The sequence below is a fragment of the Mandrillus leucophaeus genome, unplaced genomic scaffold (genome assembly GCF_000951045.1).
Source record: "Mandrillus leucophaeus isolate KB7577 unplaced genomic scaffold, Mleu.le_1.0 Scaffold71, whole genome shotgun sequence".
NCBI classification, from domain to species: Eukaryota; Metazoa; Chordata; class Mammalia; order Primates; family Cercopithecidae; genus Mandrillus; species Mandrillus leucophaeus.
The window spans coordinates 3,325,215-3,342,956 of record NW_012107697.1 but is presented as its reverse complement, the minus strand read 5'-3'; the positions used below and the strand labels follow the sequence as shown (position 1 = coordinate 3,342,956).

The window sequence follows — 17,742 nt, the reverse complement described above, 5'->3', positions numbered from 1 at the left end:
TTTTTGAGACAGGATCTCACTCTCTCACCCAGGCTAGAATGTAGTGGCACAATCACTGTTCACTGCAGCCTCAACCTCCTGGGCTCAAGCCATTCTCCTGCCTCAGCCTCCTGAACAGCTGGGACTACAGGCATGTGCCACGCTGCCTGGCTAACTTTTGTTTTTGCAGAGACAGGGCTTCATCATGTTGCCCAAGCTGGTCGTGAACTCCTGGGCTCAAGCGATCTACCTGCCTTGGCCTTCCAAAGTGCTGGGACTACAAGCATGAGCCACTGTGCCCAGCCAGATATCTTTCTTGAGCTTATTTTCATAGGAAAATGTACTCTTAAACCTAGAACCATGCTGTGCCTATTTGGGGTCAGGAATGAATCCAGTGTTAAAGACATCTATCATTCCACAAGGATAGAGTGAAATCTGGGCCTCGGGGTCCAGGCACTGTGTCCAGCTCAGAGGGCTAAATCCACCTCTTCTCTCCTTTTTGATTTAGTTTGTGTATACTAGGGTTAACATTATTTCTTCTCCTCTGGGATATTTGGGTTTACCATTCTGATAGCCATCCTTATCATGAAGAAGGTAAAAGGACCAGAGAGAAGTTTAGGAGTCTTTCTCCCAGTGAAGGATCTTTTAGTCTGAAACCATCATGAATTTGGTTCTTATTTTGCAGGGAAGGGATGTGTGAGGAGAGTGTGGTATAGACCAGACCCTCAGGACAAAGCCCCAGTCCTCTTTGAACCTTCCTTTTATTTGTTCTTTCATTTGACAAAGACTTGTGGGGCTCTCTGCTAGACCTTCTCCCTCCTCCTTTCATCTCCAATCCACTGGCAACCTGCACTGATTCAACTTCCCAAAACATCTCCTCAATCATCCCCTCTTCTTATTGCCACAACTCTTAAGCCAATCCTTTATGACCCTCCCCTGGATGATCTTCATAATCTTCTGTGTGGTCTCTCTGCTACCAGTCTCTCCGTGCCAAAATATGATAAGATATGAGAGCTGATCTTGAATATTCTAAGATCTCTTCCAGCTGTAAACCCACGCCAGGAGGAGGTGGAAGAGCCGCTCGTGGTGCTGGTGTCCACATTTCAACCACTAGATGGCGAGCTTCCCCTCCAGGTACTTTTAGTGGCCTCAGCCCTCTCTGAAGGCAGGGCTCTTGGTGAGCCACCCGGCTCTTAACACAGAGATCTCTGCAGTCATTCCCAGATATTCTGCCCAACCATCTGTGCAGAGCCATCTCATGCAGCTGTGCAGGTTATTAACTGTGCAGGGGCACCCAGATCAGGAGAAGAATGGCAGCTAAGATACAGCTCATGCTGCTGTCGCCAATCTGTGCACCCTGGCATGAGACTGCAGCTGGCCAGAAGGAGAGATGCCTTTTTCCTAGTTGGAAAAAAGGTGCTGTGTGGAACCATGGCAGCTCTGCAAACAACCCCTCTCCCAGACCTCAGCCCACTGGCCTATATACGTGCCCACTGCAGGAGGCAATCTGGAACAGTGGCCCAGAGGTGAAAGGCACGGGCTTTGTGGTCTGGGACATCAGGTCTGTGGTACGTTAGTCTTCCCCTTGGCCCCTGAGAGCACCTAGGTAGAGTTCGTGGCCATCTTGGTGTGCCTGAGAAGTTAGCTGAGCCTGGCTCTCAGAGGAGCAATGCTGGGGCCTGTGCAGGGCTGGAGTTCGGTGCCTGGAGCATGAAGGAGGCTGGCCTGGGAGCTGGAATCTCTGGGTTCTAACTGTGGCCCCACCAGTGATACTTGGTAAATTGTCCCCTCCCTCCTTGCTGTAGCTTGGATTTCCCCTATGCCAACGGACAGTTCCCTGCTGTCCCCTCTCCCCAGACGGATTAGTATCCTGTTAAAGGGGTAGGGGGGAAACTAGTGAGTTAAACTCAGTGAGAGCTGACACATTCCTAGAGGAAACAGGAAGAATGGGGTTGTTTACCTGGGATGCCAGTCCCGGCCCAGTCTGTGGGAGGAGGAGACTGCTTTGTTGCTGTGGAAAGGGGAGGAGATTTGGCTGCAGACCTGAGTGAAAGGGGAGGGACAAAGGAACAGACAAATAAAATCCAGGCTATTTGAAAGACATGTGCTACAACTTTGGCACCATGATCACTGTCCCGACCCCCTGCCACCTGATCAGGTTCCTCCACCCACCTCAAGTCCCATGGAGAGGCCCTTCTAGCACTGCCAGGCATTGCCACATATAGGTGGAGGCAAGTCAGATACAGGGATAAACAGACATGTAAACAGCAGTCCCCAAACCAGTCCTTCCACCTGCCCGCCTGTCTGGAGAGGTGCAGAGGCTAAGGAGGGTCAAGAGGATCTACTGTGGGATCTGATTACCAGAGCGGAAGAAACCCAGGAAGGGAAGGGATGCAGGGTGGCTGCTGAGAAGTCAAGCTGGGGCTGAGGATTTTGGCTTTCCCTGCAGGAGAAGCAGCTGGGATGGCTACAGAGGCCCAAGCAAATCTGTGAGGATGCCAGACCAAGCAGATACGACCATGCAGCTCTAAAGGGCAGTGGGCCTTAGCCAGAGGCATGTGGCTAACCAGGACGTTTTATACTTGGGAGGGAGGGCTGAGAAATGAGGGAAAGTTCAGGGCTGAGCCTCTGGAAACTCCCTTGAGCAGTATGTATTATACCTGCTTCTCCATCCTCCCCGGGAAAATTGCACATGAAGGGCTCTGCCTGGTTGGTGGCTCACTCTCCCAGCAGGAGTGGGGCCATCAAACCGCCAAAGCAGACAATGGGGTTGGTTACCCCAACTGCTTGTCACTCAACAGCACCTTGGGGTGTCTGTGTTCCCTAGGCTGTTCTGGGTCACAATGTACAGCATCTACTGATGTTGACCTTTATGCTTTTCAGTCTAAAAAGTCAGGGCTTCATTGTTCATTATTAAAATACGTGGGCAAGAAATCTCTTACAAGGAATCCTGAACTGGGAGTTGAGAGACTTGGGTACTAATGGCAATTCTGACATGGCAGTTGAAATGGATACAGCCTTTTCACATGCATTATTTCAAGTGACTCTCAATAATCTCATGAGGCAGAGCCTTGCTATTATCCCATTTTTACAGAAGAGGAAATGGAAGCTCAGAGAGGTTCGGTAAGTTTCCCAAAAACACACAGCGAGTAAGTGACTTTTTGAAAAACCAATAAATTTTTCTGACTCCAAATTTGGAAGTGTCTTTCCACCACTGCATCATACACTGACCTAGCTGGTTATATGCCTGGGTCATTTTCATGTCACTCTCCAGTCTTCTGAAAACAAATTAAACTGTTACCTTCCCTTTTCCATTCAAGGAGTATGATGTTTATTGTTTAACCAAAATAAACACTTAAAAATTCAAATAGGGGCCGGGTGCGGTGGCTCAAGCCTGTAATCCCAGCACTTTGGGAGGCCGAGACGGGTGGATCACAAGGTCAGGAGATCGAGACCATCCTGGCTAACACGATGAAACCCCATCTCTACTAAAAAAATACAAAAAACTAGCCGGGCGTGGTGGCGGGCGCCTGTAGTCCCAGCTACTTGGGAGGCTGAGGCAGGAGAATGGTGTAAACCCGGGAGGTGGAGCTTGCAGTGAGCTGAGATCTGGCCACTGCACTCCAGTCTGGGCGACAGAGCGAGACTCCATCTAAAAAAAAAAAAAAAAAAAAAAATTCAAACAGGGTCTCATTCATCACCATAGTATTCTGAGGTGCCTTGGAAACTAAGCGTAGTGACTCATTTGTGCACAAGCTAAGGGTGGAAGGCAGAGTTGCATTTTGTTTGGATTCTGGATTTCCAAAGCCTCTACCTGGGATTTGCCACAGGAGAGAGTTTATGCTTCCTCAATCACTTTTTTTTTTTTTTTCGGAGACAGAGTCTCTCTCTGTCGCCCAGGCTGGAGGGCAGTGGTGCAATCTTGGCTCACTGCAACCTCTGCCTCCCAGGTTCAGGTGATCCTCTTGCCTCAGCCTCCCGAGTAGCTGGGATTACAGGCTTGCACCACCACACCCGGCTAATTTTTGTATTTTTAGAGGAGACAGTTTTACCATGTTGGCCAGGCTGGTCTCGAACTTCTGGCCTCAAGTGATCTGCCCACCTCCTCCTCCCAACATGCTGACATTACAGGCATGAGCCACTGTGCCCGGCCAACCCTCCACCACTTTTGACCCTAGCTGGTGGAGATGGGAGTGGGACAGGCAGCACAGTGTGATGGCCAAGAGTATGGGTCTCAGCTAAACAGTTCTGGAACTTCCCAGTAGGTCACCAGAGGCATAATAGGACTACCTACTGCACAAGGTTATTTTGAGGAATGTCAGAAAAATTACTCAGCAGAGCTCCTGGCACATCATGCTCAAGAAATGTTAGCTATTTATTAATAGTTCAATCTATTTGCTCTTGGCCAGGGAGAAGTTCTCTGGTGGTAATTTCCCTGCCAAAGAAAACCTGAACACCCTTTCTACAACCTGTGGGTGGCACTGCTGCTCTCTCCAAATGGAATCACAGCCAGGCTTCCAGGCAGCAAGTCCAAATCTGTGTCTAGGAGAGATTTCCAAGGAATTGGGACTTGTCTGTACTGCATTTCCCAGGGCGCTTCCCCTCCCTGTACAGCACAGCTCTCCTCCACGCCTGCACCTTCCGTCTCCACTCACCACGAAATTGAGGAGGTGGGCCAGACTACCCAAGAGGAGGCTGGGAAGGGGAAGCAGAGAAGGAGACTAAGCCTGCAGGAGCATTGCCAGGGTCCCTTCCTCAGACTCTGGGGTGGATAAGTAGGTCTTAATAGCAGATGGGTGACTGACTGATGCATGCTCTCCAATTAGGCCCCCTCACCCAGCAAAAAGCAGCAGCAGCAGCAGCAGCAGCACTTGACTGGACTCGGTCTATGTGAAAAACCTCAGGGTTCTTACCTTGTTGCCCAGGCTGGGTCTGAGATAGCAGGAACTGGGATACAGACTGTAAGTGGCCGGGAACCAGCACAAGCTGCTGGAGCGGATGGAGGGAAGCCATGTCCTGCACGTGGAGAGATACACATACATCACAGAATTTACAAGCTGGGGACATCAGCCCCATCTGCCTGCCACACATCTGTCCCAGGAGTCTCCAGACTTGGAGACTGTGCAGGCTGACCTTGCTTTATGCCACTGTGTATCCCCAGTGTCTAGCAAATAGTAGGTACTCCATTAATGCTGGTATTGTTACAGCTTCTGCCCTCAGCCTGGGAGTCCTTACGACATATTGTTACTTAACCCTTGCCTCCTAAGTTAATTTTTATATGTGTCAGTCCTGTCTCTCAACTAGACTGTAAAATGCCCTGAAGGCAAAGCCTGGGTGTGACCCATCTCTCAGAGTTTATCCTAGAGATAACATGCAATCCCCAACAGTCCAATTCTTTTTTAATCTCATGCCACTCGATTATGCTAAAAGCCATGCCTCGGCTGTTTCCTGGGCCTGAATCTTTCCTGGAGGGTGTCCGGGTGGGAGTTGTGAGGTGGAACAAGCTATTCATTCTTAATAAAACACATTTAGTTAAACAAAAAGTCCAGGGTTTCTCCTACCAGCCCAGGACATAGGACTAATAATTCTGATGCTTGGGGGATCGGGGAGTCCTCTGCAGTGGAGACCCCAGAGCTCTGTGCCCCATGGGGTTGAGCTTAGGTTTGTGCACAGAGAGAAGACCTGAGACGCCTTGCTGAATGGAAGGTGAAGGGACGGATCCACATTCTTATGTGTTTCCAGAAAGGAGTGGTTCTTTCTCCCCCAGGTGATTCCTGCTGACAAGAGGTCTCATCACATGAACGCCCTCCCGGACCTTGGCTGTTACTAGCTCAGACGCCTCTTTCTTCCCCCACCAGCAATCCATTCTAGTTTGGCTTTAACATAAAACCTTAGGGGAGGCAGAGTGGGCCCACTGGGGACAGAAACGCTCTCTAACCCAGCAGCAGCTGTCCACCTAGGATTCCCCTGGATGTGGCTGGCAGACACCAGCAGCACGGCTGTTAGGTCCTTGGCTTTGGCAAGCCTGGCTCCTTTTTGTCCCCGAGAAGTAGAGGCCTACTTCTTCACATCCCTAGCCAGGCTCCACCTGTAAGAGGACTGTTTTAGAGCCCCACTCACAGCCTCCAAATCTCTTTCCCACATTGCCTGCAGGGGGTTCTTTAGACTGATACGGGTTCACAGAGTACCAAGCATGGAAGTTGAACATTTTCCCAGAGGGATTGAGTTAAACACACTGGCCCACTGTGAATATCAGGGTTACCTGACATGGGCTGGCATTTACCCCAGACATTTGGTTTCCGGACATCATGGCAGGTCCTTGACTCAGGTGGCATGGCCGATGGGAGAGGGTCTGCTGCAGGGAGTCACTGAGATCTTCGGTTTTAATCTGCAAGTGGAAGCAAGAGGAGAGTGTCGGTGCTGGATCCCATCAGGCAGTCAGAGATGGAAACGGCAGGAAGATCCAGGCAGGAAAGGAGTGACCAGCCTAGAGAGGAGAGAGCTAGCCCAGGGCCTACTGGGCTGCAGCTTACTTTTCCTGCCTGTGTGTGCCCTTCCAGCCAGGGCAGCTGGGCAGAGGCCTCGTGAGTGGCCCTGAAATGACAAAAACAATAACAGTGTAGTGACTTTCAAAAATAGGGCTCGATGTAGGAATTTGAGACCAGCCTGGGCAGCATAGCAAGACTTCATCTCTAAACTAAAAAAAAAAAAAAAAATTAGCCAGGCATGGTGTTACATGCCTATAGTTCCAGCTAGTTGGGAGGCTGAGATGGGAGGATCATTCGAGCCCAGGAGTTTGAGGCTGCAGTGAGCTATGATCATGCCACTGCACTCCAGCCTGGGTGACATAGTGAGACCCTGTCTCTTAAAAAAAAAATGGATTAAATTCTTAGAAATTCTGAGATGATATTCTTTTTTTTCTTAGGAGGAAGAATGTTAAAATTTATTTAGGACAGGATAGTGATCCTAAATGGTATTCTTAAAACTCTTCACCTCACAGAGTAAAAAACTGGCAACCCTTTACTGATCTCCCCCAAATTCTGTATTTTATTTTCCTCAATGGAATCTCATCTATGAAACCCCAAAGTCTGGGCACCACTGATCTGGAGGAGTCTTCCTTCCCATCTCGTTTGTCTCCACACCTCTCCATCCTCTGTGTCTGCCTCTGCAGCTGGCCCTCTTCACCTGCGTGGCTTTGGTGACAGTCCTTGCCTGTCTTCCTACAGGTGAAGGCATGTCTCCCTCACAGCCAGTGCTGTAGTTACAGCCTGAGGGGCCCGTGGTGGTTTCCAAACTCTCTCCAGTCTCTACCACCCTGCAATGACAGCACTAACCGCCCACGCGTGGGCTTCCCAGGTGTCCCAGGGCAGGGCAGGAAGTGCTGCTTCTGCCCACTTCTCCTCCCATCCCAGGAAAACTACCCTCTTGCAGCTTTTCAGGAAGTCCCCTGGGAGGGTGTCCTCGTGACTTTAAATTCATATAATGTGACGGGGGCACAAGCTCTAGACCATACCTTATAAGAGCTATTGGGAAGACACTCCTCAGCGGACATCTGGTTGTTCCCTATCCAGATAGAAACTCTTGGCCATAGAGATGCTGGCTTAAACCATTTCCTTGGTCTACACTGCGAATATCACTGACATCCTGGAACACCTTCTGTTTGTGTTGTTTAACCTAAGTTAAAAGTTCAGACTAACAGCTAAACTTGTGCTTAATCCTTTCGGGAAAAAAACGGTGCTTTGGATCACTAAAGAAAGAATTCCTTATAAACAGCTCTATTATAAAGACACATGTACATGTTATGTTCATCGCAACACTATTCACAATAACAAAGACATGAAATCAACATAAATGCCTGTCGATGATAGATTGGGTAAAGAAAATGTGGTATATATACACCATGGAATACTATGCAGCCATAAAAAAGAATGAGATCATGTCCTTTGCAGTAACGTGGATGGAGCTAGAGGCCATTATCCTTAGCAAACTAATGCAGGAACAGAAAACCAGATACCACATGTTCTCGCTTGTAAGTGGGAGCTAAATGATGAGAACACATGGATACATAGAGGGGAACAACACACACTGGGGCCTATTGGAGGGTAGAAGGTGAGAGGAGGGAGAGGATCAGGAAAAATAACTAATGGGTACTAAGCTTAATATGTGGGTGATGAAATAATCTGTACAGCAAACTCCCATGACACAAGTTTACCTGTATAACAAACCTGCACAGACACCCCTGAACCTAAAATCAAAGTTACATAAAATGAAAACAGAATTCTCTTTGGTTGGACAATTAGGAAGATCCTACTGACATTAGAGACTGAGTAGGTAGCTAATGTCCTAAATATGGTGCCTTTCACGTGGTGAAAACCCAATGAACATTAATTGAACAAAAGACATAAACAAAACCCATTTCTCTACAGCCTCCAATGAGGTACAGGGAAGAAAATGTTGAAGAGGCGCATTGAATGCTGACCTTGTTTCTAGCCCTAACCCTGACTCTAATTTACTATGTAATCTTCAGCCTCTATGGGACTCAGCCTCTATGGGACACAGTTTCCCCATCTACTGTATGATAGTCCAGAATTTTTCTCCCTATCTGTCAACAAATGGAATTACGAATTCCAATTCCCTAGTGCATTTGGTAGACCTGGCCCGTCGAGGTTGCTGCTGTGTTCTTAGATAAAGCAGATCTAAATAACACTGAGAAGCCCTGGTTGCACAGAAATTGGTAAGAAGATGGCTGTTTCAGGGACAGTCTTTGGAAATCATTCCTCTCACTTAAGGAGACTATTATGGAACTTCGGAAGCAAAGAGAAGGAAGGGGGAGAGATGGGAAATAACTGTGGGGGCAGAGGGTTAGACATTCAGAAAACTCAAATCACACGGCTGCCTGGGCGTTGTCTCTAAGAGCCCCACTTCTTTGCCCCATGCCCCTTCAGTTGTGCCCATCCACACTTGGCACCTCTAAGAAACTCTGGCGTCCTAGTTCTTCTCCCCAAAATTAGAGTTTCCACATCCTTAGATTCCAGGAAAACATGTGTTAGCAAGTTTTTAAAAACTAGAAATAGATGATAAACTACTTATTTCAAAATCACCACCACCACTACAACTTTAAGGTTTACTCTGAGAGGGGATTTTACTTAAGCCAGGCCTTTGTGGTCCCCACCTCTTCCCTGCATAACCTCCTCCTGCCTCCGGGCATCCGCCATCCCAGACGGTACTGGGGAGGCAGGATGGAGGAAGGGGGACAGAAGGAGAACGTGGAGCACTGGAGGTAAAATCAAGCTGGTGGAACAGCCTCTGGCAGCTTGGCCCAGTTCCATCTCAGAGGCAAGTGGCAGGGCTCCTCTGTAGACTCATTATGCACAAGGGAGAGATAAGGAGAGGCAGCTATGACAGAGCTTGAAAACATGTGCTTTGCCTCCAACCTGGGCGCTATCTGTTAGAATCTGTGCCAGGTCTTCCTGCAACACTTAATTTCAGAAACCAGCGCCATCATAAAAGAAAACGCACCCTTTCATCTGCTTCCTGGATCAATTGCCCTTCAAACTCTTTGGGGGGCACTCCCGACCTCCCAGTTGTAAAAATGAAAGGTGTGATAGCAGAAAAGCCCTTTGGTGTTAGTTCGGGGCTTTCTGACAATCCTCTGCATTATTTTTTTTTTAATTTTTTGATTTTTATTTTTATTTTTTTGAGACAGAGTCTCGCTCTGTTGCCCAGGCTGGAGTACAGTGGCATGATCTCGGCTCACTGCAACCTCCTCCTCCCGGGTTCACGCCATTCTCCTGCCTCAGCCTCCCAAGTAGCTGGGACTACAGATGCCCACCACCACACCCGGCTAATTTTTGGTATTTTTAGTTGAGGTGGGGTTTCACCGTGTTAGCCAGGATAGTCTCGAACTCCTGACCTCGTGATCTGCCCACCTCGGCCTCCCAAAGTGCTGGGATTACAGGCGTGAGCCACCGTGCCTGGCCACATTATTTTTTTCTGATTTGTTTGACCGACCTTTTACTCTTTTCTAATTTTTATTTATTTATTTTTATTTATCTTCTTTACAGTTCCTTTGGATATGGAATATTTTATTTTTCATAATTCATTACCCTCTGGGTGTGAAGAGCTGATAGTAACCCCAAAAGAAGACAATCCTAAACAAACCAAATTGAAAGACAACAAAGGACACTGCTTTCTTGATGACAAGTTCTCAAATCTCAGCTTTGATCAGTGGTCTCTATTAGCTGAGCTCAACAGGAAGGAGGAAGGGTACGTTGACAATTCCCATGGCCTCCAACAGACATCTTTGACATTCTCAGGGATTCAGAAATGAAGAAATTAAGAAATAAAGTCTTCTTGAATTTACAAAAATCCCTTTTTACAGCTGTTAAGGGGAAAAGGTTGGAACCTTTCCAGGCAACTGGGTGTTGGCTGTGGATCTGGAAGATGAGATAGAGAGACTTCTGTTGGATCCCATTGACTTCTAATGTGAGAACCGGAGGCAAATTGGACGAAAACCCAATTTCCCCCGTGCTTGTGAAAACCCAACCAAACCCACAGCCTGCCTGGAACCAAGAAGATCATCTCCAGGGTCTCTTTGGCAGTTCTTCTCACGCAAGTGGAGGGTTTCTCCAGACTTTACTTGGGACGGATGCATCCCTGGAGACGCGGGCCACCACAGGGTGCTCTGCCCTGCCACAGCCGCTGAGCAGCCTGTCCAGCTATTGGACAAGCTTTGTTGTTTAGGATCTTCTCCACCCACTGTGCTGTGCAAAGGTATTACACTGAGTTTTAGGCAGTGATCAGGGAGGTAAAAAAGTATTAGGGATGATTATCTTTTCTGATCCCAGTGAACTCTCTGACATCACTTAATTTAGAAAGCAGTAGTCTCATTCTGGAAGGAGAGAGCCCCTTCCAAGGAGGTGGAAGCCCTTTCTACAGCCCTCCTTGGCTTTACCGTCATAGCCGGGAGGTGTGAGGAGAAGTGTTCACCCTTCCATCTCACAGAAGCTCAGAGACCTTCAGAGACGGGTATAAACTCATATAGCAATATCCTGGCAAAACTCTGACAAGAGAGCGGTCTCCTGACCATCCTCTGGTGCTTTATCTACCAAAAAATATTACACACATCCCAAGGGTAGGAGAGAGAATAGATCATCGGTGATGGAAAAGGTGGCGTTCTGGCCCAGACGTACACTGGGACCTCCTTACTGACCATCTGTTTTAGGTTCATGGGATGGGGCATGGTGGGGCTGGGGTACTCACCTTTAACCCCCTCCCCATGACACTTTCACATGGCCCTCTCTGGGGGAAGACAGCTCAACACTAATGAATATATCACTGGTGATGAAAATGATCAAAGCTGTTGTCCCAGTTGCATAACTCGTTTGTGGAAAGTGTTTCATAAACATTTCACAAGAAGGAGCGTTTCAAAGCGTGAACATCTCCCAACCTGCCTTCAATTACAGGCAAGATTTTTTTTTCTTTCTCCCCCCTTCTACACTTCTCCCTAGCAGTGAGGAAGAGTTTCTGTTTGGGAACTGATATATAAAAGATTGGCAAATGCGTTCCTCATGAAAACATTTTAAAAATATATTCCAAGTGGTGGCATGGGGCAGATGGGTAACTCGTCTCAAGTGAACAGGGCTAAAAGTACCCCAAGAGATATCGGCTGCATTTTTGCTTGGGGGATTCTCCCATCTCCATGGCTCTTAGCTTTCCTTAGGCGTCCAAGGCTCCTGCCTCCTCAGATGCCTCTGGGAAGTGCTTGGAGGGATGACCTCATCCAGCCCCTGGACTCTAATCAAACCTATGCTATAGCAGCCTAGGTGTGCCTTTGCCCATGCAAACTGGGATTATCACCCTGAGAGCATCAAACACACACACAAAGGAGGGATGGAAGAGAGGAGACATAAGGCTCCTAGGAGGCTGGAACCACGTGGGGTTGCTACTGCTGAAAAGACGCTTTCCAAAAAGCCATCCTTATTTTTCCCGCTTGTCACTACTCTGGAAATGCAACAATCTTATCAGTCATGTTATTTAATGCTTTGTCTTCAGTTCTTAGGACATAGCATTGCTAGTGCTGACACGTGCATGAAAAACCCTATCATTTTAAACCCATAAAAGTTTTCTTCCCCCTCTGGAATATAAATCCCTGAATTCAGTTCTAAAAATGTTGGGAGGTGGCTGTGCCCTCAAGGCAGACCCACCCTCACTAATGCTTCATGATGCTCAGGACTTGAATCATTTTAACCAAAGCACTGTTGCGGAGCCCTCCTGAGGCACCTGCAGCATCCTCCCCAGTGGGCAGCTGCTTTTGTCAACCTGATCCCCTCTGAGTCAGCATCTGCTGGTTCTTTTGGTGGCCTACCTGGTAGAAAAGAGGACAGAGCTACCCTCTCTGGTTCTTTGACTAGGGAAAAGCATGACACAGAACTTTTGATATGCCCCCACAGAAGGCTGTTCTGCCCCTAAATAAGTGAAATGGCAGAAGGAGAAGGTGTGGGAGGGGGAAGAAATGCTAAGCATCAAACTCTGAGAACCGTTTCCAAGCCCAGTGGCTGTTCTTGGGAAGTGTCTAGTATATAAATGCAGTTCATCATCACACTGGGGTTTTTTTTGTTTGTTTTTAACATATTCCTGTGCTGCTTATCAGGGAAGGGCTTTGCTATCCCCAATGGGGATGATAAAAAAGACATCCAGCAAATAAGCACAAGGCTCAGAATCAATCGGGATCCTGACTTTGGGACCCATTCTTGCCTCCAACTAATTGCATGACCTAATATTACGTTACTTCACTCATCTCTGTAGTCCTAGATTATTCCTTGAAAATGAAGAGAAATAGACCAGATGAAATCTACTTAAGAAACTTAGGCCAGGCGCAGTGGCTCATGCCTGTAATCCCAGTACTTTGGGAAGCCGAGGCGGGCAGATCACGAGGTCAGGAGATTGAGACCATCCTGGCTAACACGGTGAAACCCCGTCTCTACTAAACATACAAAAAATTAGCTGGGCATGGTGGCGGGTGCCTGTAGTCCCAGCTACTCGGGAGGCTGAGGCAGGAGAATGGTGTGAACCCGGGAGGCGGAGCTTGCAGTAAGCCAAGACTGTGCCCCTGCACTCCAGCCTGGGCTACAGAGAGAGACTCCATGTCAAAAAAAAAAAAAAAAAAGAAATTTATAATGTATAAAGAGAGAGTAGGAATACACTTATAAGCATATAAGTATGCTTACTATGTTACAAGACCCATTTTATGGATGAAAAGACTGAGGCTTAAAGACATTAAGAAATTTGCATAAAGTCACACTGCTGGTAAATAATGGAGCTGAGATTTCAGTCTAAGTCAGTCTGACTCCATACTTCTACACAATCCTCACTCTCTCTGTGTGTGATGGAATTACAGAATTATAGACTCTTCAAACTTGTTTGGTGTAGGTTGTACTAGGTGTATGGCAGAGATTCCACAATGTGTTGATTCCTTTCCTTCGCCATCAGAACTGGAAGGAAAAATAGACATCACCTGGTTCATTTTACAGATACGACTTCTGAAGTCAGAGAGGGAAAATAACTTGCTCAGGGAAACACAGCTAGAGCTGCAGTCAAGTTAGTCCTAAAGACCAAGCCAGGGCTGATTAGCACGGATCTGCTAACTCCCTATCCAGTGTCCAGTTCATTCTACTGCACTGCCGCGTGTCTCTGTCACCTGTTTTTATCACTCTCAAGTTGTTGCCTACTCTGGCTATTGTAATAACTCAGTTGTAGCCTTAATCCTGCTGTTCCCCTACAGAGATTTAGTTGCAGTCAAAAGAAAGAACCGTGAACCCCACTGACAGTTCTCAATGACTATGCAGGGCAAGGTTCAGAATCAGATAAACACACATCTGTTTGATATGGAAACATAATGCACTTGGCTTTGCAGCCAGCATCCTTGAGTCTCACATACACAAATTAACTACAAGGTGTGATATTTGCCTTTACCTCCTCCATTAGGACGAGAAGAGATGAAGAGGGGAAAAAGGTGGCTCAGGAATGTCATGAAATCTCTGTCCCAGTGTGTATTTTACTATGGGGTTCCAGATGAATCCAACAAAAGGAACTGCACATGCCCTGTCCTGAACGCACACACACACATGTGTACAGCACCAACTTATGATCATCAAGCACTACACAGATTCGTTACAGGAGCATCAGCTCAAGAAAGAGAAAAAATATTTTTTACAGCACTATAGAGATGAGAAACACTTTCAGACATACCATCATTTATTCTTCTTGATAGTTCAATGAGGGACGTAATCTTACCAAACTGTTTTAACAGATACGGGAACCAAGGCTCAGAGAATTTAAGCAACATTCCCAACATCACACAGCTAGGAAGAGGAGAGTCTGACTCTCTACATGGTTATTTGGCCTCCAGAACCCTCCCTTCTGCCTGTACCATGCTGTGAGGCAGCTGCACTGGGCCTTCCACTCAGAATTCTGGGCTCCTGGAAGCTACTGAGAGGTGCTTGTTCACTCCAGCCTCTTCTGTGTACTATATTGCTTTTATGTATGGTGCACAGTTGGGATAAACATTTCCAGGCTACACTTACAAATGTAGTCTGGGACCTTTACACATATTTGTGGCCTAAATAGTTATCGAGAGTGAAGTTTTCAACAGGTCTGAATGGGAATCTCTTTGGCATTTCCTGAGTGAACCTGCAATTTGGAAGCTTGTCCTCGAAGGGCATTGGATAAATGAAGCACATGGTTATCTCTGGTAATTTTCATTTTTTAGTCTTCCAGGAAACCTGAGGTCTTCCTTGTCTCTTGTACTCCTGTGGCACCCCAAATCAAGTGAGACCCCAGGTCTGTTTCAGCAGCAGCTGGAAAAGGTGGTCTTCTATGTGGCATGAACGAAACACGTTCCTGTCCTATAAAGTTTCCCTTTCCAGTTCAGCTTAGTTCAACAAATATTTACCAAGCACCTATTGTATACCAAAAGGCACTAGGGACACAAAGATGAATAGGAAGCCCCCAGGTTAATTGAGAGGCTGTGCAAGTCAGAGGCATCTCCTACAGAGCAGTACTTCTAACACTCAGAAGCAGGTACGAGGTGGCAAAGAAAAGGTTGCCATTCACTTCGTCAGAGAGGAGAACAGCTAAAGAAAAGGGAATGAGATGAGGAAGGCTCTCAGAAGAAAAGCCCTTCTGAGCAACCCTGAAGGATGAAGAAAAGTTTGCCAGGCAGAGAAAGCAAAGAAAGGCATCCCAAGAAGCAGAAGTGGAGGAAGTGGCTCCGTCCAAAGTTGCAGAGGGTGAAACGGCGCTTCCTCTTCCTGTTCAGGATTTACCAGCAATTTGGGACTGCTGCTGCAGGGAAGGGAGGCGACAGGTGGGTGAGCAGGCAGGGGCCCATGGCAGAAGACAAAAGAGTTCAGAAGGGACTCTGAGGGCATGGTGGAACTAAAGTAAAGGGGAGTGATTGCAGTGAGATTTTAGTTTTAGTTCAGTTATCCTAACCGCCCTGTGGAACATGGATTTGAAGAGAGCGCGACTGCAGTCAGGGCAGCCAGTTAAAAAGCTATTTACTGCAATTGCCTAAGTAAGAACTCAAGAGGATGACCCTAAGGCCCAAACAGCACAGATTGGAGAGCTTTTAGAATATGAAATGTATTTGCACCCCTAAAGGTTTCTCTATTATAACAAAGGGCTGTTTATTTCAGGAATTGTCTGTTGAATGCCTCCAGGACCAGAACTAGCACAGAAAAAAATCTGAAGGTCCCTAAGCCAAACTGTTAATCATAGATGCAGGGGAGAGCATTTGGGGTTCTAGAAGTCATATATTTCTGCAATGTTTGATTTTTAAAAGCTAATTCTTAGTATTAGATTAGGAAAGATGAAGACGAAAGTTAGTAAGCATTCAAAATGTCACGTAACTATATAGAATGTTACAGTTTACAAGATGACAAAGTTAGTTGTAGAGCTGCTTCTTTTGCCTGGTGAAAAGGGCGTCTTGAGAGGTTTAAAGGTACATTATCTAAACGAACAGACATATACACATATATGAAGATATGCATATGTATGTCATACATACATGTACATATGTATATATTTAAAGCAACAACTTGGAATCGATCTCTTTGTCCACATTTTGTGTCACTGTCTCGCAGTAGGCAACACCTCGGGTGTGGCCCACGGACCTCGCTTGTACATCTCCACGATGTTCTGCAGTTTACAAAGCACTTTCAAACCCATTTCTGTTGATTTTCAGAATACGTTCATGAGATTGAAAAGGCAGGTAATGTTATTCCTGCTTGTGAAAAACAGGGTCATAAATGGTAAGAGATCTGTCCAAGGCACATGTTGGCTAGCAGGAGAGCTGTGACTTGAACTCAAGTCATCTAAAATTCAGCATGCCTTTCAAATGCCTAGGATTTTCTCAGGAATCCTTCCTAAATAAGTGGATTTTCAGTCACAGAAATCTATCCCTTGAAGCTCCAAAGCCTTTTATCTCAGTTTTGGATAGATATGTATTGGTTTCTTTTTGAATAGAGATCTTGCTAAAAGGTATCATATACATCCCTATTTTGCCTTAAAGCATACCTGGAAGATAATTTAGTCAATGACTCAGAGTCATAATTTCAAACTTGTTTTAAAAGCAGCCATACCCTCAGGGATATTGATGTGTTTGACCTCTGTTGGCTGTAGCACTGGATGGCCCCAGACTGCCCTTTTTTCTTGTTTTTTGTTTTCTCTCTCTCTTTTTTTTTTTTTCCAGCTCTGAGCTCTGCTTTTCCCTGTTTTTTTTCTTCTTTTCTCACAATCAAGTTTATCTCTGCTTCTATTAGTACACTTGCTTCTAGCAATCCCCTATTCCAGCTTGAATTTGCACTTTTATCTGCTAAGGGATAGAAAAACCAGATCATTAAACTCAGCATGACCATCTCTAAAATAAAAGTTTAAGGCTCTGAGAAAGGGCCTGGCTTGAAGTCTCATTTGCTTCCTTCTTACTGTCAGTATTCGTCTTACTGTCTAAATAGGTTGGCTACTGGCTCTCTGGATAAGTGAGGCAATGCAGCACTGCCATGAAGCTCTCTTCAACACTTGACTTGTGCTTTGGCTTAATTTGTATTAACTAGGTGCCTATCCTGTTACACCTATTAGCCAGGGACAGGGCTCTAAGCACAAGGGTTGGCTGAACCTACTCAATTGACAGTTTAAGATAAATTCTTTAAGGCTAGGGAGCAGCTACCAAATTTGTTACCCAAGGCTGAGTGGACTTGAGCCAAGGGACTCTATCAGTGTATCTAAGTTTCCCTATGTATAAAAGGGAAATAATCTCTGATACATCCCCAGGTCTCAAGGGTTAGGGATGAATGTCTAGAAAACCTATTCCAGGGAGGGCTTTCCTTGTTTCTGTCACTAAAATGATCGAAGATATGAATTTTGCACACTTCATACCTGAGAGACTATCTTGCTTACTGTGGCCTGCCCAGCACAGTGCATGATGTCTATCACTTAGTAAGTGCTTATTAATGGTACTAATGCATAAATACTTTTGACAGTCCTCGAATATAGGAAATTGAGTCTCAGAGAAGTCAAATGATTTCCCAAAGGCCATATAGCTAAGAAGTGCAGAGCTTGAATCTAGGCCTGACCATATCCCCCAAATCAACCCTCTTCCACTGTATCATGTGACTTATAAAGTCATGCCAAACTAGGCTCGTTTCCTTTCATATCAGGTTTTCAGAATGGGAGATCAGACAGATACTATCATTGAAATATGTA

The 17,742-nt window shown here is 46.4% G+C and overlaps 1 protein-coding gene across 4 annotated transcripts in view; it reads right to left on the bottom strand.

The window, feature by feature from the left end:
- POU2F3 (POU class 2 homeobox 3) overlaps window positions 1-17,742 on the bottom strand; it is an 82,360-nt gene that overhangs the window by 15,051 nt on the left and 49,567 nt on the right. For 2 of the 4 annotated variants that reach the window (XM_011964961.1, XM_011964964.1), the window contains 3 exons: window positions 6,242-6,367; window positions 4,893-4,995; window positions 1,940-2,022 (listed from right to left, as the gene is read on the bottom strand). In XM_011964961.1, coding sequence (XP_011820351.1) covers window positions 1,940-2,022; window positions 4,893-4,995; window positions 6,242-6,367 — 312 coding nt within the window. Of the gene's footprint in view, window positions 1-1,939; window positions 2,023-3,210; window positions 3,258-4,892; window positions 4,996-6,241; window positions 6,368-17,742 lie in introns of all 4 variants that reach the window. The other 2 variants (XM_011964963.1, XM_011964962.1) reach the window with 2 other exon arrangements.